General features: G+C 50.8%; 1 protein-coding gene across 5 annotated transcripts in view; it reads left to right on the top strand.

Moving 5' to 3' along the window:
* Nucleotides 1–2,171: 2,171 nt before the first annotated feature.
* CC2D2A (coiled-coil and C2 domain containing 2A) overlaps nucleotides 2,172–22,999 on the top strand; it is a 122,664-nt gene continuing 101,836 nt past the window's right edge. For 4 of the 5 annotated variants that reach the window (XM_066384848.1, XM_066384847.1, XM_066384846.1 and 1 more), the window contains exons 1-4: nucleotides 2,172–2,458; nucleotides 8,143–8,202; nucleotides 10,260–10,343; nucleotides 12,390–12,513. In XM_066384848.1, coding sequence (XP_066240945.1) covers nucleotides 8,164–8,202; nucleotides 10,260–10,343; nucleotides 12,390–12,513 — 247 coding nt within the window. In that variant the 5' untranslated portion in view covers nucleotides 2,172–2,458; nucleotides 8,143–8,163. Of the gene's footprint in view, nucleotides 2,459–8,142; nucleotides 8,203–10,259; nucleotides 10,344–10,770; nucleotides 10,850–12,389; nucleotides 12,514–22,999 lie in introns of those variants that run through there. The other variant, XM_066384850.1, reaches the window with a different exon arrangement.

The raw sequence follows: 22,999 nt of genomic DNA on the forward strand, positions 1-22,999 counted from the left end.
AGGGCACAAATCCCCCTTTTCTATCAGAACACAGTCATGTTGGATCACGTCCCGGTCCAGTGACCTCATCTTAAATTGATTCCCTCTGTCAAGACCCTCATCCCTAAAGGAGGCCATGTTCGGGGGCACTGGGGTTAGGACTTTGACATATCTTTTGTTAGAGGGACACATTCACCCCATCACACTACCGAGCCAGAGCCTGAGGCTCCCTGGAGTTGTGTAGCGTGGCTCATTCATTTGTATACCTGTCCCTCCACACTGAGGCACATGTACATACCCGAACACACACACACACAGAGGTAAACATACAGGCAGAGACATATACAGAAACAAAGAGTGAAACACAGACACTGACACACAGGTACACATATACACACACAGACACACGCACACACAGGTACACACAGACACACACAGACACACATGCACACACAGGTACACACAGACACACACAGACACACACGCACACACAGGTATACACATACACAGACACACGCACACACAAGTACAAACAGACACACACACTGATACAAATATACACACACAGAAACACACACAAACACAGGTACAAACAGACACATGGACACACATGCACACACAGGTACACATACATACAAAGACACATGCACACACAGGTACACATACACACAGACACTGACCTCACAAGTACACATACACATACAGACACACATGCACACACAGGTACACATACACACACAGACATGCACACACAGGTACACATACACACAGACATTGACACACAATACACATATACACACACAGACACACACGCACAAAAAGGTAAAAACACACACGGGTACACACATACACACACACAGGTACACACATATACCTGCACACACACTCACACACACACAGGTACATACAGAGACAGATGCACACACAGTTACACAGACACGCACTCACAGGTACACATACACACAGACAAATGCACACACAGGTACACATATACACACAGACACTGACACACAGACACACACGCACACACAGACACATGCACACACAGGTACACACACACGCACACACAGTACACACAGACACACGCACACACAGGTACACACATACACACACGCACACACAGGTACACACATACACCGCACACACACTCACACACACACAGGTACACACAGAGACACATGCACACACAGGTACACATATACACACAGACACACACACACACATGCACACACGCAGACACAGGTACACAGACACACACAGACACTGACACACAAGTACACAGAGACACACACACAGAGGTACACACAGACATATGCACACACAGGTACACATATACACACAAACACACACAGGTACACAGACACACATAGACACGCACTCACAGGTACACATACACACAGACAAGTGCACACACAGGTGCACATATACACACAGACACTGACACACAGGTACACACAGACACACAGACACACACGCACACACAGGTACACATACACACACAGACACTGACACACAAGTACACACAGACAGACACACACAGAGGTACACACAGACAGACGCACACACAGGTACACATATACACACAGACATACACACAGGCACACATATACACACAGACACACATGCACACACAGGTACACATATACACATAGACATATACACAGGCACACATATACACTCAGACACACATGCACACACAGGTACACATATACACACACAGACACACACAGGCACACATACACACATAGACACACAAGCACACCACACACATTCATACTTGGCGTGTGGCTTTGTTTGGTCATTCATTCCATACTCTTCCATCCGTGCTGCCTCTGCTCTCATCCTCTCTGCTTTTTTCGAGCCAAAACATTTATTCTCTCTCCAGCAATCTCAGTCAGATCCAGAGGCTAAGCAGAGATGAATTCTGTACATTCAGTCTCCCCCATTTCACTGGGCAACTCTCTGAGCAGTGCTCCCTGGGTCCCAAGCACCTATAGGGGCCTTTGCTACAAAGAAGAGGTCCTCACCCTGAAATGAGGACCTTTGATGATTCCAAACCGCCTGCCTCCGAGCACCGCCTGACTTTTGCCATAGTGCACAGTGACCTCAGGACGTGAGGGAGCCTGCAGCTCTTAAGGCTTGACCTAATTTCTGCCAGCTCCTCCCCCTCGTTTATTTCTCTTTGTCCTTGCCCTATGGGCCGCTGCTGCTCAGCATTTCTGTTCCACTACAACGAGTAACCTGTTGCTTTAAAAGAAAAAAAAAAGCCAGTGACCTTCCTTAGGAACGGGTTGCTAAGTGGATGTTTTTGCTGCAGACATGGCTGCAGCTTCCCAGGGAGCCGCCCCGGGGACCGCCCCAACATTCAGCCTTTTCCTGTGGACTCTTAGAAGATTTTCGACAGTAAGACCGGCCTCTCTCCACTTCCCCTTCATCCCAGAGAGCGGACTCTTCCAGGTGCCTTTGTAAAGTTTGGAAGGTAAATCCGTTCCTCCTCCGGGAGCCGGGCTGCAGCCTGCTCTCAGTCCCCTGCCTTGGAGTTCAGCCTCTCCCCCGGGGACCCTGAGCAAACTTTGTGAACGGTCAGATGAGGGCTTCTCGTCGTTAATACCCGTGTATTGCTTGCTGGGATTGAAACATTGAGCACTATCCATTCTGCTGCTTTGATTAGGGCTGCCGCCTGGAGTCTGGTTTGCAGAAACGTTAAGTCAGCTCGTTACGGCCCCTGGGTCAACTCCTGACCCAGACAGTCACTCTGCCTCCATCCTGGACTCCCGGGCTGGCCTGTTGCATGCCAGTCTGCCAGAAACGTTTACTTCATGTTGTCTTTCCGGGCCTTTTAGCTCGAGTTGGTTCAAAGGGCTAAGTAGTAGTTGTGGCGAGCTTCCCTTTCCTTGGCATTAGACAGAGAAGGGGCCGCGGCAGACAGAGGGCTGAGGGTTGCTGCTGTTCCCCCCCCCCCCCAAGAAACCACAAGAAAATCGACTGGCAGCGATTTAAACGGAGTGTTTCCATCCAGTGCAAAGAGGCGTTATGAACAGCTAGTAAAATCTAAGGCGAAATACTTGTCTGTTAGTAAATTTTCTTATAACGTCTGCAATAAACTCAGCGCCAGAATTAAGTGTGTCTCTGTATCCATCCCGTAGAGCTCATTGACAGAGTCATCCATTCAAACATCAGTTGAGCATTAACAGTGCACCAGGCACTGGGCTGATGTTTAAAGTGTACAAAAGTGTATGAGGCCAGGTCTGAAGCTCAGAGTGTAGTAGGAAGACAGACCTGTAAACAGGTATTAGTGCAATGAGCTTGCTGCCAGGAGAGATTTATGAAAGGGACTCAAGTGCTTAGAGTGGGGCGGGACCCCTCCAGGGAGGGCATCACGTCAGTGCCCGGGGCATATAGCACTTAGCGCAGCTCAAATATCTATAGGCATTTCTTGAAGACGATATGTGTTCTATAAGCTGATTAAATGATTCTCTAAAGCTGTTTGTCACTAACCTTATACTACAGGAAGCTATGGCTGGAATAACTTGTAAAATTAGCTAATGAATTCAAAATGGGTGCATGCAGGTGGCACCTTTTGGGCTCCAGGCTACAGCTCTAACAGGATGGGACGAAAAGCAAGCACTGCACTCAGGGAGAAAACACTCGTGTGTGTGTGTGTGTGTGTGTGTGTGTGTGTGTGTGTGTGTGTGTGTAAGGCTTCAGACCACCATCAGTGGAAACAGAAAGGAAACCTCCTACTGTGTGCTGGCCATCCCACTGCACACACTTCCTCCTGTAACCCTTATAAAATAATCGCCCACCGCGGTGGGAGTGAGGAGCACACCTTCACGGAGACAGAAATGGATCTCTGAGGGGTGAAGGCGTTGCTCCAAGAACGCACCGCGGATGAGCAGAGGTGGGATTTGAACCCAGGTCCGTAGGACATTTTACAAAGCCCTCACTCTTTCTACGAACCCCTCTCGCTGTTCTACAGTAGGATGCACAGGTTGCATTAGTGTCTTTCAAGCAGCCGAGGGTGAGACGCAGACCGTGCTGCCCTTCTCCTACACCGTCACCCCTTTCTCCTCGCTGCCTGCGGAATTTGTCACGGGGTTCTCTTATGACTCTGATCTCTGAGGCCCCCTAAAGATTTGTCTAGATAAGGGTATCAGTCCTTTCCTTCAAAACTGTGTCTGGTTTTCTAGAATGAGTTAAATAAATCGTTCACCTCACAAAGCCAAAGCCCTTTCTCATTGAGGCAAGGCTCCCCCGTCCTCAATTGTAAATATTTCCAGAATCGTGGGCAAGCAGAACACTTACTGATACCATTGTTTAGAGAAAAAAAAAGAATTAAATGGTGAGACAGACAGAGACATAGAGGAATATGCAGGGAAGACTGGAGTAGGCTTGGAGTCAAACTCTGAATGTGACATTTAATAACTAGACTCTTGGGCAAATCATGCGAGCTGTCAGAGGCTAGCCGCAGAGGAAACCTCAGTTTCCCTACGTGTAAGCTGAGACAGGACTGCTCTGCTGCTGGGAGGGTTGCCGGGAGACCGAGTGAGAGCACGCGTCCACAGAGAGAGCCACAGCGGTCTGCAGTAAATCACGGCTTTTATCCTGACGCTGCCGGTGGAAATGGATTAAGAAGCACTAGTGCATCTGCTGACAAGCTGTATATTAAAGTTGGGCCGTATTGATTTATCTTTTCTTAGCAGGAGTGTTCCTAAAAAAAATAAATAAATAAATGTTGATGTCATTTGATTTCCCTAGAAACTCATTCAAAGGTAATGATCAGGAAAGAATGAGAAGGGGAAAAAAAAATCAACCCCATTACATTTTTCATTTTCTATTCTTTTCTTTCATACATAACATTTTTTAATTTATGGAGAATCTTTTTTTTAGTTCCTGAAATACGTCGCCGTTGTTTTTTTCTCTAGTTCAGGATCGCCAGAGTTGTTTATCAGATCACGGCGGGTCCCTCAGAATTTTGTTTCCCTTCTCTGCCGTTGTGCCCTCTGGAGTACCTCCTCCCGCCTTGGCTTTCTCAGCTTCCGTCCTCTGCCCCTCCTCTGTCCTTCGCAGCCTGTAAGGAGGTCTGGGTGGGAGATAATGGGGCTTTATTTCCTTTTTTTTTTTTTTTTTCTGAAGCTGGAAACAGGGAGGCAGTCAGACAGACTCCCACATGCGCCCGACCAGGATCCACCCAGCATGCCCACCAGGGGGCGATGCTCTGCCCATCCAGGGCGTCGCTCTGTTGTGACCAGAGCCATTCTAGTGCCTGGGGCAGAGGCCACAGAGCCATCCCCAGCGCCCGGGCCATCTTTTGCTCCAATGGAGCTTCGGCTGCGGGAGGGGAAGAGAGAGACAGAGAGGAAGGAGAGGGGGGAGGGGTGGAGAAGCAGATGGGCGCCTCTCCTGTGTGCCCTGGCCGGGAATCGAACCCGGGACTCCTGCACGCCAGGCCAACGCTCTACCACTGAGCCAACCGGCCAGGGCCTTATTTCCTTTTCATTCCCCACCGGGGTCCATGAAACCCTGAACGCCTTAGATGGGCCGCTTACATGACCAAGTCTCACTTCGGATTTGGCTTCCAGGGGCCTCAGGGAGGGCTTCCCAGCCCTGATATTTCTCCCCAGGGGCTCATGTAACGCTCACAGCAGCCCAGAGAGGACAGTGAAGCTCTGAAGGGCCCCACAAGGTGGGTGTGCAGACGCAGCCCATAGTGATTCAGTCATTCCAAGAAAAATTCTTTATTGAGTGTCTACCATGTGCCATAGACCTAGCCTTTGGGGAAAAACAATGAACGAATGTTCCGGTCTTCTTGTAGCTTGTATTCTACTGGGGACTGGGCAGACAATCGAGGATAAGTGTGTAAGTTGACCGGTGATAAGGACTCTGGGAAAAGAACTTATTGTAAGGCAGGTAGTGAGTCCCAGGAGGGTGAGGGTGGAAGGTTATCACTGTGCTGTGAGTGTTCAGGGAGGACCTCTCTGATAAAAGTGAAATTTGGGCCCTGGCCGGTTGGCTCAGCAGTAGAGCGTCGGCCTGGTGTGCAGGGGACCCGGGTTCGATTCCCGGCCAGGGCACATAGGAGAAGCGCCCATTTGCTTCTCCACCCACCCACCCCCTCCTTCCTCTCTGTCTCTCTCTTCCCCTCCCGCAGCCGAGGCTCCACTGGAGCAAAGATGGCCCGGGCGCTGGGGTTGGCTCCTTGGCCTCTGCCCCAGGCGCTAGAGTGGCTCTGGTCGTGGCAGAGCAATGCCCCGGAGGGGCAGAGCATCTGCCCCTGGTGGGCGTGCCGGGTGGATCCCGGTCGGGCGCATGCGGGAGTCTGTCTGACTGTCTCTCCCCGTTTCCAGCTTCAGAAAAATACAAAAAAAAAAAAAAAGTGAAATTTGAACAGGGTCTTGAGGGATTGAAAGAGAAAACCACACAGGTATCTGGGAGAAGAACAAGTTCTCTGCATGGCACAGCAAGTGCGAAGGCCCTAAGGCCAGAAGGTTCAAGCACAGATCAGGTAGGGCCTTGTAGGCCATTGGAAGAATTTTGGATTTTACCCTGTTGAGACAAGGCAGTGTTTGGGGGATTTTGTGTGGAGGAATGACATGCTCTCACTTAAATTTTAAACCTTTCATTCCGGTTTCAACGCAGAGAACAGACTGCAGGCAAGGAAGGCGGGATTTAGAGTCGTGGGGAGGTTCTCCCACTAGGCTATGTGAGAAACCACAGTGCTCAGCCGGGGGGGTAACAGGGGAGGTCGGAGAGGTGGCGGGATTCTCAGGCCGATGCCAAGGCAGCGCTGGCCGGGTGTCTGGTGCGCTGGATGTGCTGTGTCACGTGAGGGTCAGAGCGGATTCAAGAATAGCGCCAAGGTTCCAGCCTGAGCGAAAGGGAGTCCTTCCTGTCTGCTGCAGCAGGGAAAGCGGCAGGACGAGCGCGCTGGGGTCGGGACAAGGAGCTTCGTACGGAGCATGTTCAGTCAACAGCCGTCTAGTCCTCAGACATTGGAGTCTGGAGTCCTGGGGAGGCATGGGCTCAGGATGTGAACTCGGAGAAGAGCAGGAAGCGGGTGGGTGTTATTTAAGGCCAAGCAGCAGCAGGAGACTGCGGGTGGGGGTGGGGGGACAGAGAGTGGGGGTACAGGCCATATGAGCAGAGGCCAGGGGGAGCCCAGGGCACTGCCATGGCGGGTCAGGTCATGAGGAGGAAGCAGCCCAGGAGTTTGAGAAGCAGCAGCCAGTAGGTAGGAAGGAAACCAGGAAAGAACAAGTCCCAGAAGCTAAGCAAAGAAAATAGGTTGAGAGAAAGAAAGTGATGGGTCACTTTCATCACTAACTGTCTCTCTGTGGAGCCCCTGGCCAGAGCAGTTCAGGACGTGCTGAGCTCAGGAGACTGACTGGAAAGACAGGGGTGGAGGAGTTTTCCTGCAGCGGGTGGAAAAGTTGAGCAATGGCTAGAAGGAAACATGAAGTCTAGGGAGGGTGTGTGTGTGTGTGTGTGTGTGTGTGTGTGTGTGTGTGTGTGTGTTTTAAGGCAGGGGCCAGTTACAGCACTCTGTACACAGAGGACAATGAACCAACAGAGCAGGAAGAAATGATTGTCCAGGTGAAAGGGAGAAATTGTCCTGCTCAAGGGGAGGAGGAGGGAAGGGCAGGGGCCCTGGCCCAGAAGCGAGCAGGGACAGGTCACTGTAGCAAGCGGAAGCAGGGGAGGCGACATGATTCAGTGGGGACGGGGAGGGGGATGTGGAAATCTGGTCTCACCTCTTTGCTCAGTGAAACGAGAACCAAGGTCAAGCGTAGAGAGGAAGAGCGGGAAGAGGGAGATTTGAGGGGAGGGAAGAAGGTGTGAAATCTCCCGGAGCTGGATTCCAACCTGGGTCTTCTGACTCCAAGCCCAGAACTCCTTCCTGGCTCCCACCTGCCGCCCAGGAGCGCCAGGCTCATCGCCAGGCGGATGGGGACAGACGCTCTGGCGTCCCTCCTAACTCCCCAGGGGCTCACGGCCACCGGTCCGGTCCTGGGTCTGCAGGAGCGTATTCCCCGCGAACAAACGAGACACCTACTCCGTTCAAGCACTTCCCTGACCGTGAAGGGCAGCCTCATACTTATCCGTAGTAAGAAAGGTGTGTCCCTGATGTCAAAGGGCCTGACTTCTTTGCTCTCTGCCTGTCAGGGAGGAGCCGTCACAGCCAGAATGGATCCCAAGGAAGAAAAGGTGAAAATCATGACAGAGGTGAGTGGTTGCTTAGCTATCCCCGCGGGCTGTGCTGGTGTGGGCAGCGCATGCCCGTCACACGTGTCTGAGAGTGAGGAGGGGAGGCCAGCGACAAACACCAACCACCCGGCCCCGGCCCCGGCCTGCAGAGGGGCCGTGTCAGCGCGTGGAGCAGAAGGGGCTGCAGGGGCAAGGAAGGCAGTCCCGGGTTCTGCATCGACTTGTCATGATGTCGTGCATTCTGACACACAGCAGTTCTAAGGTACCGCCTGCTCCTGGGGCCCACCCTGCTGAAGCACACAGATTTCCAAAGAGATTCAGAATGCAGGCAGTGATCATAGATGACAACCGCTATTCGGACCCTCTGTCTTGGGCAGTCCCGCGATTTCTAACCCACTGTGTGCAGACACCATTAAACACTGTGCAGAGCAGAGAAGGAACGCCGTCTCCAATGTGGAGCCCTTAGACCTCCACACGGGGGGGAGAAGTTAATCCCCTCAATCCTTGCGTCCTCTCTCTTGGCTCCGGGGCTGTGGCTGGAGACCACAGAGGCAGGAATGGAGACAACCTGCTGTTTTCCAGAGTATCTCAAAAAGCCTGAAGGAACACGGTACCCGGATAAAAGCACATCACGCTCCGTGTGCTTGTTCGTTCATGCGTGCAACAAATATGTATTGTTTCTCTGGTCCCTGGGGAGACAGTCGTGAAAAGACCCCTGGACCCTCATGGAGTTTACAGCCTATCTAATTTGAAGTCCTACTGGACAGCTTTTCATTAATGATGTATAAATCAATACTGGAAAGCAAAAAAGGACCTAGATTTCTCATAAATCCATGCTAAGCCAGTAAGAATTTAGGCTTGCCCTCAGAACCATACTTGCTCACTTCAATAATCTTATCAACCTTGCATATCTATTCTAAGTTGGTGAGTTTCTGAGCTAAGAGCACTCCCTACCTGGTGAGCACCTGAAGGACAGGTCCACGGGAGGCTTGCACCCACAGGATGAGTCAGAGAAGAGAGATCAGTCTTGTGGACCAAGGAAATGCCCACTCTATGCCCATTCCCTGGGCGGGACCTCGATCACATCTTCTGAAGTTCACATTTTCTCTAACCCAGACAGCCGTGGGCACTGATGTGTACTTGGAGGCCAGCCCGCCAACTGCATGGCATTTCTTTGAACTCTTAGATCATTAAAAACCCATGCTTTGGGTTCTGAGCTTCTTTCTCTATAAAAATTTAAAATTTTTTCAATTTTAGAGAAAAATCTGAATTGATGTGGTATACCAGCAGGAGGTTCTAGCTTTATCTTACAGTTTCTTTTACACCCAGAAATGCTTGCACCCCGGTTTGAAAAATTTTCGGAGTAGAAAAGTTGAAAGCTTGAAGTCTTGAGAGCATTCAGCTCTACCATTTGATGCATAAAAGCTTTTAGAAAACAGAATGTGGAAAAAGAAAACAAAGTTTGCATCTTGAAAGGCTTTCTCCCTTTTCAAAAAGATCTGCTAAATTTTTCTTTTAATCAACCAACACTTCCATGATGATTTAACCATGTGTCGTCGTAATTCTCTACCAGTAAGATCGGGGAGCGGGGAAGCCCCACCTGTAGTATGGTTCTGAGGTCATCCTGTGTTAGGGTCCTTCATCTGGGCCAGACCACCTGTCCTGGCAGATTCATTTGTTAGTTGTTCTCTTTAGATCATGACTTTTGAGAACAGGGAGTGTCTCTGTGTCCCCAGGACCTAGGACATAGTACGCGCTCAGTAAAAGTCCTGTGCAGGAAGGAGACCAGGGACCGTGGAAGCTCCATCCTCTCCTTGCAATGTTGACACTGAGATGCAGCTTTCCAAGGACACACCTTTCTTGAGCAGAGTCGATGAGGACGGACGGATGTTCTGATCACATCAACTGTCTCTTCTGTCCCCTCGCACTCAGCTTAAGGGGATGGAGACCCCAGGGCAGCATTGCAATGTGAATTCTTAAAAATCACACCCTCGTTTCTCTCTTCATGATTCTTCCCCAACATACACACACACACACACCAAGTGACATTCTCTTCCGTTTGCGTTTTAACACAGGAGGTCGCTGAAAACGACGAGGATGCGGAGGTGGGGAGGAAGAAGAAGGCTTCGAAGGCTCAAAGGCAGAAAAGAAAGAAACAGGTAGGAAGTGACAAAGGGCACGGGTCTGTCGGCTGGGCTGCTGGGTAACAGCCCACCTGCACCCACAGAGGGCCACACGCCCTTCTCTGGGGGCGGGGGGCGGGCGGCGGGGGGCACGGGTGTAGTGGGCAGTCTGGGTGTAGCACCTCGAGTGGGACGGACGACACTCCCAGGGAGACCCTGGTCAGTATTGGAACAGTTTTCCCCCTAACTTCCTCCCACCCCCTGAAAGAGAAGTTGAGAAATGATGGGAAAAGCCTGGTCTAAGTGTTGTCATCAAAGGCTATAAACTAAGACCGGCGATAGAGGGCAGTGCAGGATTACAGATCTTGGGGACCCCCCCCCCTTCCTTCTCCAATTCCAAGCCCGAATTCCCCTTCAGTCTCGGTGGGAGGCCGGCTCCGGGCTCCTGGGGCTGTGACTGTCCCTCCTCGTTGGAACTCCTCTCTGCAGGAGTGGCCCTCCTCAGCTGGGCGCGTCTGTCCGGGCAAGGTCAACTTCTCCAGGTAAATGAAATCCCCGGGAAAGAGCCCTAGCCCTCCTGGATGATGTGTTTGGAATCCTGGAGATGCCAGCCGTGGAGAGAGAGGGGTGGGCAGCGCCATTTTGAGCCAGCAGCCACGTGACTGGGCCCTGCTGAAGGGAGGCAGGGGAGGTCGGAGGGTGGGGACGACACCAGAGAGCCTGAGGCTGGGAACAATCCCTCCTCCTCTCGGCTCCCCTTCCCCGGCACCCTTTCCTTGGGGCGAGCTGGGCAGAGGAGCGGGCTTCTGCTTCTGCAGCTAAAGACAGAGCCGCCCGGGGGAGGGCTCTGCAGATGGGAGGCGCTGCCCAGCCACGTGGCTGGTCCCCCTGGCCACTCAAGGAGCTGTAACCCCTTCCTACTGGGTGAGGGATAGCTCTGTGGCCAGGGGCAGGGGAACCTGGCAATGGCCCCGGGCAGAATTTTTTTTTAAAGTGCCAGGTTCTTAGATAAAGAGCCACAGGCAGGGTGAGCAGTGGTGACCAGGGCTGGGAGGGGACTGGGATGGAGAAGAGAGTCCAGCATCAGTCGTCACACTTCCTAGGCAGCGTCTCAGTGATGTAACAGACCCAGGCCCCCTGACCACCCTGATCGCAGACCACACAGCAGCCCGTCAGGCACTGCCAGGGATCTACAGTAGTGTTTCTTAACCCCGGACACCTTCAGAATCACTTGGGGATTTTTTATTTTTTAAGTAGATGCCTCAGATTTCCCCCAGGCCATTTATTCAAGTCTGAATTGTGCTTTGCACAAGGCCTGATGTCTATAGCAGCATCTCAGTGAATGGGCTCTTTAATTTCCCTTCTTTTACTGAGACAGGAGGGAAGGGAGGAGAGGGGAAGGGAGGGGAGGGGAGGGGAGGGGAGGAGAGGGGAGGGGAGGGAAGGGGAGGGGAGGGGAGGGGAGGAGAGGAGAGGAGAGGAGAGGAGAGGAGAGGAGAGGAGAGGAGAGGAGAGGAGAGGAGAGGAGAGGAGAGGAGAGGAGAGGAGAGGAGAGGGGAGGGGAGGAGAGGGGAGGAGAGGAGGAAGGGAGGAAGTTGGGAAGTCAGGAAGCCTTCACAGAGTCCCACAGCAGATCTGAGTGGGAGGCAAGCCTTTGTCTGACCTTAGGGGGCCGCCCTCAACCACGGCCTCCACTGTTACGTGTACTCACCTGCCCACCCTGCTACAAGAGTTCAGGGAACAGACTCGAGGGTGTTCTTTGTCCTTTAGTTTCCAGGGACACAGAACATCTGTTCCCAAATGACTTGAGGTCGGGATCAAATAGTTTGGTTGTGATTTCTCTGCTTCCCTTTTTTCTCCAAATTTCTGCAGAGCCCTATACATTACACCCAGAAGGAGTGAATGGGACCGCTTCCTTGGGGGGGGGGGGGTGGCCACAGTGATGCAGATGTCGGGGACCACGGTTATCTACATCTGAACAATATTAAGGTCTACTCCCTGTTGAAGTGACCTACTCATCCTGAGATTGGATCTGAGTTGAATAAAGCCCTAGGAGTCACTGCCTCTACCCTCTACCCACAGCTGCGGAGCGCTGGTCCCGAGGACATGGTGTCTGGAAAGTCCCATCCTGACAGCCAGCAGGAGCCGGTGCAAGAAGACCCTGACAGGCATCTCCTGAGCATGACCACCCGCCGGGGCCCGCGCGGTAAGTGTCCCCCGGTTCTGTGCTCTAATGAGCAGTGATGTTCAACATTCTTTCACATGCGTGTTGACCATTTATAGATGATGTTGGGCGGATAAAATATATTATGCTCACTTTGTTAACGATGGCGCTGCCCACATGGAAGCCCATCGCCCAGGTGATAATATTAGTTGCCCTTCTTGCTTGAGATGGGCGTGATTATATTAATGTGTGTTGGAGGAGGACTTCCGCGCCAAAAGGTTTTAAAAGCAAGAGAGATCACGTTGTTCCGGGGAAGAGTGATTACGTTCTAGGAGGAGCCCATGTTGTAGGAGAGTGTTGGTCAAATAAGTTTTTAAATATGATATATATGTTTGCTCGCTTATAGTTTGTATTGGGTGTGGGGGACAGGCTGTAAGCAGGCAGGATTGTTATAGCCTAAGGCTTAGTTTTAAGACTTAGATTTTCCCCGCACCCTTGACTGATTGTATGATGTGGGGTGGTGTGCTCTCATGAGGAATCTCATTATGCCTCAGATAAGTGACTTTGTATCAGAGACTTCCTTATTTGTATACTGGATTAAAGGTTTTGATTTCTACACTATAATTTCTACACAGACCAGGAGCTTGCACTCTCACGGTTCCTGAGATTAGCATTAGAGAGGAAAGCAGAGAAAGGCCATGTGGAGGAGGCCAGGAGAACCAGCCAAGATGGTGGAGTGCTGAAGGAGAAGCCAGTTAGTGCAGAATTTGTGCAGAGAGAAGGAAGGAGATGGGGAACAGAGGTGAATAAGTCTGGTGAGCTAGAAACCTTTGATTCTAGGAAACTCGGATAAGTCAGTAGCTTTGTGAGCACTGAATGAGTGGGTTTTGGAGCCCAGTGTGTGTTTTTACTTGCCCGCTGGGTGCAAGCTAGAATTAAAGCTAATGGCCCACCAGTTTTTGGCTCCGTTGTTTCTTTACCGACTGTCCGAATCCAATGCAAACCTGCATGGGCTGGGCAGCTGTGATAGTGGCCCTGGCTTCTGGCTTTACATTTGGCGTAGTCTGTGACAGGATTCAGAGATCGGTATGGAGCTGCTACCTTTGAGTGGTAGAGGACTGGCTGCTATTATGGTCCCCCATGGCTGTCCTTTCGGGGGCCGTAGGCTGGCTGACTTTTACAGCCATGTGTGAGGAAACCAAGAGCTCTGTGGAACAGGCTGCCTGGGACCTGCAAACTGAGCAGTGGAAGGAGCTGGAGCAAACGTGGGAGAAAGAGATGCTGACCCTGGAGCTGGAGGAAGAGCTGGAGGAGGAGGCTGACCAGGTTTGCGAGATTCGCCTAGAAATGGAGCAGATGCTGGAGGAGGATTCACAGGCTCGTGAGTTGCAGATTTCCCTGGACATTGTGGAGAGTCAGCAGCGGCGGGAGGCCGGGGCTGAGAACTGGTTGCTGTTATGGTTCCCCATGGCTGGAGCTGCAAGACCTGCAGAGCAGAAGGCAGTGGCAGCCCAGGGTTCGAGCCCAGCAGCGGGAGCTGATGTTTTCAGTTCCTCTTTGGAGGATGAGGAAAATCGGTCTTGAGTTGCGATCCACAGTCTCCAGAAGGTGAGAGCCCAGCAGCGAGGAGTACTTACTACGCTCCTGGTACGTCTGTGATTTTGGGACATAGGGGTGTACGCCGTCATGCTCTCCGGAGCAGAGATGGAAATGCTGACTGCCATTGCCACGTGCTCCTCTTTGGGACAGTGTAAGACCTGCTAGGATGGCAGGTATGAGGTGGGTGCTGAGGCCCCATGTGTGTGGACTGATTCCTGAACTACGACCAGAGTGGGCACTGGCTCCTTTGTTGGATGGACTTATGGATTTTGGACAATGTGAAATACCCTGATGGGGGTGGCTTTGCTGGAGGCCCTTCTGCCCCAAGAAGCTTTTCCCATGGCTAGAAAGAAGGCCGAGGACATTTTGCACTTTTGGCAAAGTGCTCAGGGACTGGTGAAGTGTATCTTTGCAATTGTTGAAATTGTATGATTTGTCATTGTTGGGCAGATTAAATATATTATGCTCACTTTGTTAAAGATGGCACTGCCCACGTGGAGGCCATCACCCAGGTGATATTAATGTGTGTTGGGGGCAGGCTGTGGGCAGGCAGGATCGTTGTAGCCTGGGGCTTGGTTTTGGGATTAAGCCTTTCCCACCCTTTTTGATGTGGGGTGGTACAATCCAATCATGCCTCAGAGAAGTGACTTTGTATTAGAGACTTCCCTATTTTGTATATTGGATTAAAGGTTTTGAATCTACACTATAAAATGGGGGCAGAACAGGGGCTTGCACTCTTGGTTCCTGAGATTAATATTAGAGGAGAGAGCAGAGAGGAGAGCAGAGAGCAGAGAAAGGCCACATGGAAAAGGCCAGGAGAAGCAGCCAAGATGGCGGAGTGCTGAGTGAGAAGCGAGTTTGTGCAGAGTTTGTGCAGAGAGAAGGAAGGAGATGGGGAACAGAGGTGAATAAGTCTGGTGAGCTAGAAACCTTTGATTCTAGGAAACTCGGATAAGTCAGTAGTTTTGTGAGCACTGATTGTGAGTGGGTTTTGGAGCCCAGTGTGTGTTTTTACTTGCCTGCCGGGTGCAAGCTAGGATTGAACATGGCCCTTCAGTTTTTGGCTCCATTGTTTCTTTACTGACTGTCCGAATCCAATGCGAACCTGCATGAGCAAGGCGGCTGTGATAGTGGCCCGGGACTTGTCTACTGGCTTTACAGTCATGTTGTTGTAATTTGTGTAATGTGCCTAATTTCCTTGTGCAGGAATACCTGTGCTTTAGATTGTGAAGCGAGTAAAAGGAGTGGAATGTTGGTAAATGTAAAGCCAGGAGCCACCATCGTGGCCATTCACATGCAAGTTTGCATTGGATTCAGACAGTCGGTAAAGAAACAACGGAGCCAGAAACTGATGGGCTGTCATCTTTAATTCTAGCTTGCACCCAGCGGGCAAGTAAAAACACACACTGGGCTCCAAAACCCACTCACATTCAGTGCTCACAAAGCTACTGACTTATCCGAGTTTACTAGAATCAAAGGTTTCTAGCTCACCAGACTTATTCACCTCTGTTTCCCATCTCCTTCCTTCTCCTGCACAAACTCTGCACTAACTGGCTTCTCATTCAACACTCCGCCATCTTGGCTGCTTCTCCTGGCCTCTTCCACGTGGCCTCTCTCTGCTCTCTGCTCTCTAATGTTAATCTCAGGAACCAAGAGAGCAAGCCCCCATTCTGCCCCCATTTTATAGTGTAGAAATCCAGACCTTTAATCCAATATACAAAATAGGGAAGTCTCTAATACAAAGTCACTTTCTGAGGCATGATAGGATTGTACCACCCCACATTAAAAAGGGTGGGAAAGGCTTAATCCCAAAACCAAGCCCCAGGCTACAAGGATTCTGCCTGCCCACAGCCCGCCCCCAACACAAATTAATATCACCTGGGCAACAGCCTCCATGTGGGCAGTGCCATCTTTAACAAAGTGAGCATAATACATTTTATCTGCCCAACAGTAAATAAGTTTTTAAATATGATATATATGTTTGCTCGCTTATAGTTTATATTGGGTGTGGGGGACAAGCAGGCAGGGTCGTTATAGCCTAAGGCTTAGTTTTAAGACTAAGCTTTTCCCCACATCCTTGACAGATTGCATGATGTGGGGTGGTGCACTCTCATGAAAATCTCATTATGCCTCAGGTAAGTGTATCAGAGACTTCCTTATTTGTATATTGGATTAAAGGTTTTGATTTCTACACTATAACATGGGGGCAGACCAGAAGCTTGCTCTCTCAGTCCCTGAGATTAGCATTAGAGAGCAGAGCAGTGAAAGGCTACGTGGAGGAGAGGAGAAGCAGCCAAGATGGTGGAGTGCTGAAGGAGAAGCAAGTTTGTGCAGAGAGGAGATGGGGAACAGAGGTGAATAAGGCTGGTGAGCTGGAAACCTTTGGTTCTAGGAAACTCAGATAAGCCAGTTGTTGGGCAGATAAAATGTATTATGCTCACTTTGTTAAAGATAACACAAGGAGGCCGTCGCCCAGGTGATATTAATGTGTGTTGAGAATCGTTGTAGCCTGGGGCTTGGTTTTGGGATTAAGCCTTTCCCACCCTTTTTGATGTAGGGTGGTACAATCCTATCATGCCTCAGAGAAGTGACTTTGTATTAGAGACTTCCCTATTATGTATATTGGATTAAGGGTTTGGATTTCTACACTATAAAATGGGAACGGAGCGGGAGTTTGCTTCTTGGTTCCTGAGATTATCATTAGAAGAGAGAGCAGAGGAGAGCAGAGAAAGGCCACATGGAGGAGGCCAGGAGAAGCAGCCAAGATGGTGGAGTGCTGAGTGAGAAGCCAGTTTGTGCAGAGTTTGTGCAGGGAGAAGGAAGGAGATGGGGAACAGAGGTGAATAAGTCTGGTGAGCTAGAAACCTTTGATTCTAGGAAACTCTGATAAGTCAGTAGCTTTGTGAGCACTGAATGAGTGGGTTTTGGAGCCCAGTGTGTGTTTTTATTTGCCCGCCGGGTGCAAGCTAGGATTAAAGACTATGGCCCATCAGTTTTTGGCTCCGCTGTTTCTTTACCGACTGTCCGAATCCAATGCGAACCTGCAAGGGCCAGGCTGCTGTGATAGTGGCCCTGGCCTTGCCTGCTGGCTTTACACCAGTGGCTTTGGGAGCCGTGAATGGAAAGCTTTGGAAGTGTTTTCCCACTGTGTGTATTTCTTGCCCGCTGGGTGCAAGCTAGGATTAAAGCTAATGGCCCACTAGTTCTTGGCTCCGTTGTTTCATTACTGTCTGAAACAAATGCAAACCTGCACGGGCCAGGCAGCTGTGATGGTGGCCATAGCTACTGGCTTTATATTGATGATGTATATTCTTTGCCCATTTTCTAATGTGTTAATCCAAATTCGGAGGGACCCGAAATATGGAAGACAGGAGCAAGGTCCGTCGTTTACACATGAAAGCTTTATTGTCTAGCTTGGCCAAGTGGCGGGAACTCAGACAGAAATCTGACGGAGAGCGCGCCGGCCCTTTGTTCTACTTAGTTTTTATAGTTTTGTAAGTGGGAAGTACAGAAGCAAAAATTACAATTAGGAGCCCCTTACCGCTATTGGTTATAGTCATATGTCCTTTAACATGATAGGACCACATTCAATTTGCAAACCATACATCATTTTGGAGAAAACAAAATTTACAAGTCAACACAATGGTAGAAAGATGTCTCTTTACATATTAAAGGCTTTCCTATATTATCTAGTGTTTATCTGCTATCTCTCTGTCCAGAGTCACACACGCATTTACATAGGAGAGGTAGTTTCAGTGGGGACAAATGCCTGCAAATGGCTCATTGCTATAAGAAAAGGTTTATTTTGGCTTTTCTCTCCCTGTACCTGGCTAGCCATTCACCCTTTTCCCCACAGGCATGGTGGAATGTCTGGGAATCCATGTTTTCCTCCCCTTGCATTTACAATACAATGCCAAGGGCCATCCTGGTTATGCCAATCACACAGCACAGAGACTATTTCTCACAATTTCTCTGCACACCTTAACCCAAATTAATAAAATGTTCTCCAAGCCTCCTAAAATATTAATATTAATTCTGTAGCCTTTGGTACTTTACAACACCTGCGGGTGAAATGGCTCAGTGGCTCCTCAATCAGGTTATTTGTTTTGCTGTTATTGTTGTTGAGTGGCAGGAGTTCTTTATATATTCTGGATGATGACTCCTTGTCAGATCTATGATTTGCATTATTGTCTTCCATTTTGTAATATCAATGAAAAAATAACTTCCAAACCTGTAAGAATTTTTTATGAGTTTATTTGCGTCAAACTGTCCACAATTGCCGGGAAGCAAAGTCTCAACAGACTGAGAAAGTGCCCTGGGAAATGGCAGTTTCACCACCTATTTTATGCCTTAGAATCAAAGGGGAAGACCTGAGAGGTTACAAGAAATTGATTGGTGATAGATTAGGGAGGGGGAGAAAGCAAAGCAGAGAAATCTCTGGGATTGGATAAAAGTGAAAATGGATAGACTAAAACTTCACTTACACAGGGAGGCACAGGACAAGCAAGTTAATTAACATGACAATAATGACAATGAAAGGGATTGTTGGTTCCTGCTCCGGTAGGATGCCTGCCCGGAGGGGGCAGGAAAAGGTTACCCCCACCCCTCAAAGGCATGTTATCAGGTACATCATTGCAAATGCAAAAGGCAACAGACAGGCTTCAAAGCAAACACTGACCTTTGTTCAGATAGAGAATAGCTCCCCACCATGCAGTGCTTTTAGTTAGAAAGGTTTGATTCCTGTGTTTACGGTAGTTCCCTGAGTTGCCAGGCCATTGAGGTAGGCTTTCCCTGAGCTTGTCAGGTTCAGATCATGGCTACATCATGATTTATTTAAAAAAAAATTTTTTTGTACACAATAATGTGCTTCTCCCTCTGCTGATTGTATTCTGAGATGCACAGAGGATTTGGGGTTTGGTGTGGTGTTGGTCAAATAAGTTTGTAAATATGATATATAGGTTTGCTCGCTTATAGTTTGCATTGGGTGTGGGAGACAGGCTGTAAGCCGGCAGGGTTGTTATACCCTAAGGCTTAGTAAGCCTTTCCCACCCTAAGTGAATTTGTATTAGAGACTTCCTTGTTTGTATATTGGATTAAAGGTTTTGATTTCTACACTATAAAATGGGGGCAGACCTGGAGCTTGCTCTCTCTTGGTTCCTGAGATTAGCATTAGAGAGGAGAGAAGAGAAAAGCCACATGGAGGAGAGGAGAAGCAGCCAAGATGGTGGAGTGCTGAAGGAGAAGCCATTTGTACAGAGTTTGTGCAGAGAGAAGGAGATGGGGAACAGAGGTGAATAAGGCTGGTCAGCTAGAAATCTTTGATCCTAAGAAAACTTGGATAAGTCCACTGTTTTCCCACTGTGTGTATTTCTTGCCCATCGGGTGTGAGCTAGGATTAAAGCTAATGGCTCACCAGTTCTTGGCTCCATTGTTTCATTACTGTCTGTCCAAATCAAATGCGAACCTGCATGGGCCAGGCAGCTGTGATGGTGGCCGTGGCTACTGGCATTAATTTGGCATAGTCTCTGGCAGGATTTGGATCAGTTCAGTATGGAGCCACCACCACCTTTGAGTGGTGGAGTAGAGGACTGGCTGCTGTTATGGTTCCCCATGGCTGTCCTAGGGGGACAACTAAGGTCTACATGCATTGTGTGATTCAGTTCCCGGAACAGTCCTGGCATCGGACATTGTTCTGTGGACCAGGAAGCTGTGGGCCAGAGAGAACCAACAGCTAGAGGTGGTGGAGCCCAGATGCAGGCTCGGGACTGCAGACCTCTGGGGCTGCACTGTAGTGTTCTTCTATACCCACAGATCTTAACCCCGGCTGGTGTTTGAAGCTAATGGTTTATAGCAGCCCACGGGAGGGACGATGGCAATGCTGTAACCAGCGCTGTCACTAGTGGCTCCAAGGACCCCCAAGGGACTCTTCATGGATATAGAGCCAGCTTAGAGTCTTCATAGAGTCTCCTGACGTAGACTAACCCCTTCTCTATTGGGGGTTTTTGTTTGTCTTATCTCTTAACCTTTCCAAACTCAGTATACCTATGGCCTCCTTTGAGAAATGTCCCCTTTGCCCTCGTGTGGGCTGAGTAGACCTTCCCTATGCTTTGTAGTCCCTGGGCCCATGAGAGCGTCTGCAGTCTCTTTTCCATGGCACATGGCCTCTCCTCTCCACCGGGCTAGACACCATTGAGGGTGGGACTGATGCTTAGCTCGGCTTAGCACAGCGTTGGGACACAGATGGCGCTCAGCAGTGCTCACTGAGCAAACAGTTGTCTCACGCTGGTCCTTCCGCCTTCACTGGAGGCCGTGCTCTGGCTTACTTATGCTCCCTCCCCACCCCCACCTCCACACCCACCACACACACCCTTCCGACAAGTCTGCTCACCTGGGGCCTCCCAAACCTCTCCTGCCTCTGGCCTGCCCCTCCGGGCGATGGACCCAGCGCCCCGCCTTGAGCTTGCAACCTGGCCCACAGGGCTCCTAGAGTCGTCAAGGCCAGACGGTGTTCAGACACTCGATACAGCCCCCTTGATTATCGGTCCTCTCCCACCGAGCCTCCCCCAGGCCCATGCCTGCAGGTGCCACCCCCCCTGACTAACAGAAGCACAAATCTATGCTTCTAACTGGCTACGCCAACATCCCAAACAAAGAGAGCACTTCACCAAGCAGGCACTCCTTTCAAACCAAATAAACATCCAGAACAAAAGGACACACATTCCCCCTTGATTCCCCCGGGATTCCAACCTGCACCCCCTCTTCAGTGAGTAGCTATCAAATGTTCCGTACTAGCTGAGGAACATGCATTCTTCTTCATGACTGACATCTGTTTTCCGTTCGTTCGTGTTAGTTTCTCTGATTAAAGGACCGTTTCAGAGCCAATTTCTCAGTATTGATTGGAAAGGAATTCCGGATGTGGTGAAATGGGATGCAAATGAAAGGAAATACTGTAGGTCGGTTAGGTCGGAAAGACTTTTTAAAGACCATCAAGATCTGGAGAGACTGACCCAGGAAACACTTGCTAAAGTTACAGCAAAGAGACAGAAAGAACGGCCAGAAGGAGCTGGGCTTCCGGAGTGTCCTCGAGCCCGGCAGCTGGACCAGGGAAAGAACATGCCAGCCACAGGGTGCACACTGCAGGGGGTGGGAGTGCCGGAAAGTTCTCCTACGCCGGAGGCGCTACCTCGCAAAGTACTGAAGAGACAAGTATAAATAAATAGTACCCTGTATTCTATAATAGTTTTGTTTTCTGGATATTATGATGTTTGACATCTTAAGAGGGACAACCTTTCTGGCCTGGGAGAGACCGGCTGGTTCTTAGAGGTCACGAAGGGCCCAGACTGGCGCTCTCCTGATGCACACACTGACCGACACAGAGCCCAGCCTCCTCCATCTGACCGGTGTCCTGATGCACACACTGACCGACACAGAGCCCAGCCTCCTCCATCTGACCCGTGTCCTGATGCACACACTGACCGACACAGAGCCCAGCCTCCTCCATCTGACCGGTGTCCTGATGCACACACTGACCGACACAGAGCCCAGCCTCCTCCATCTGACCGGTGTCCTGATGCACACACTGACCGACACAGAGCCCAGCCTCCTCCATCTGACCGGTGTCCTGATGCACACACTGACCGACACAGAGCCCAGCCTCCTCCATCTGACCGGTGTCCTGATGCACACACTGACCGACACAGAGCCCAGCCTCCTCCATCTGACCGGTGTCCTGATGCACACACTGACCGACACAGAGCCCAGCCTCCTCCATCTGACCGGTGTCCTGATGCACACACTGACCGACACAGAGCCCAGCCTCCTCCATCTGACCGGTGTCCTGATGCACACACTGACCAACACAGAGCCCAGCCTCCTCCATCTGACCGGTGTCCTGATGCACACACTGACCGACACAGAGCCCAGCCTCTTCCATCTGACCGGTGTCCTGATGCACACACTGACCGACACAGAGCCCAGCCTCCTCCATCTGACCGGTGTCCTGATGCACACACTGACAGACACAGAGCCCAGCCTCCTCCATCTGACCGGTGTCCTGATGCACACACTGACCGACACAGAGCCCAGCCTCCTCCATCTGACCGGTGTCCTGATGCACACACTGACCGACACAGAGCCCAGCCTCCTCCATCTGACCGGTGTCCTGATGCACACACTGACCGACACAGAGCCCAGCCTCTTCCATCTGACCGGTGTCCTGATGCACACACTGACCGACACAGAGCCCAGCCTCCTCCATCTGACCCGTGACCCAGGAAGCAACATTCCTCTGGGTGACCATCCCTGGACCAGGCACCAGGACACTGGAGACCAGCTGCACAGCTGAGAGCCCACCGAGCTATTCACACTGGCCAATCCAGACCGTCCTCCCTGCCCTGCCCGCCCTGCCCTCAGCAACCCCAACGTAGGACGTGGCCTAAGCTCCACACCAGGGGTCAGGAAACTTTCTGGCTGAGAGAGCCATGAATGCCACATTTTTTTTTAATGCCACATATTTTTTTTTTGTATTTTTCTGAAGCTGGAAACGGGGAGAGACAGTCAGACAGACTCCCGCATGCGCCCAACTGGGATCCACCCGGCACGCCCACCAGGGGCGACACTCTGCCCACCAGGGGGCGATGCTCTGCCCCTCCGGGGGGTCGCTCTGCCGCGACCAGAGCCACTCTAGCGCCTGGGGCAGAGGCCAAGGAGCCATCCCCAGCGCCCGGGCCATCTTTGCTCCAATGGAGCCTTGGCTGCGGGAGGGGAAGAGAGAGACAGAGAGGAAGGAGGGGGGGTGGAGAAGCAAATGGGCGCTTCTCCTATGTGCCCTGGCCGGGAATCAAACCCGGGTCCCCCGCACGCCAGGCCGATGCTCTACCGCTGAGCCAACCGGCCAGGGCCTAACGCCACATATTTTAAAATGTAATTC

The sequence above is a fragment of the Saccopteryx leptura genome, chromosome 5, assembly GCF_036850995.1.
Source record: "Saccopteryx leptura isolate mSacLep1 chromosome 5, mSacLep1_pri_phased_curated, whole genome shotgun sequence".
In the NCBI taxonomy this organism is placed as follows: Eukaryota; Metazoa; Chordata; class Mammalia; order Chiroptera; family Emballonuridae; genus Saccopteryx; species Saccopteryx leptura.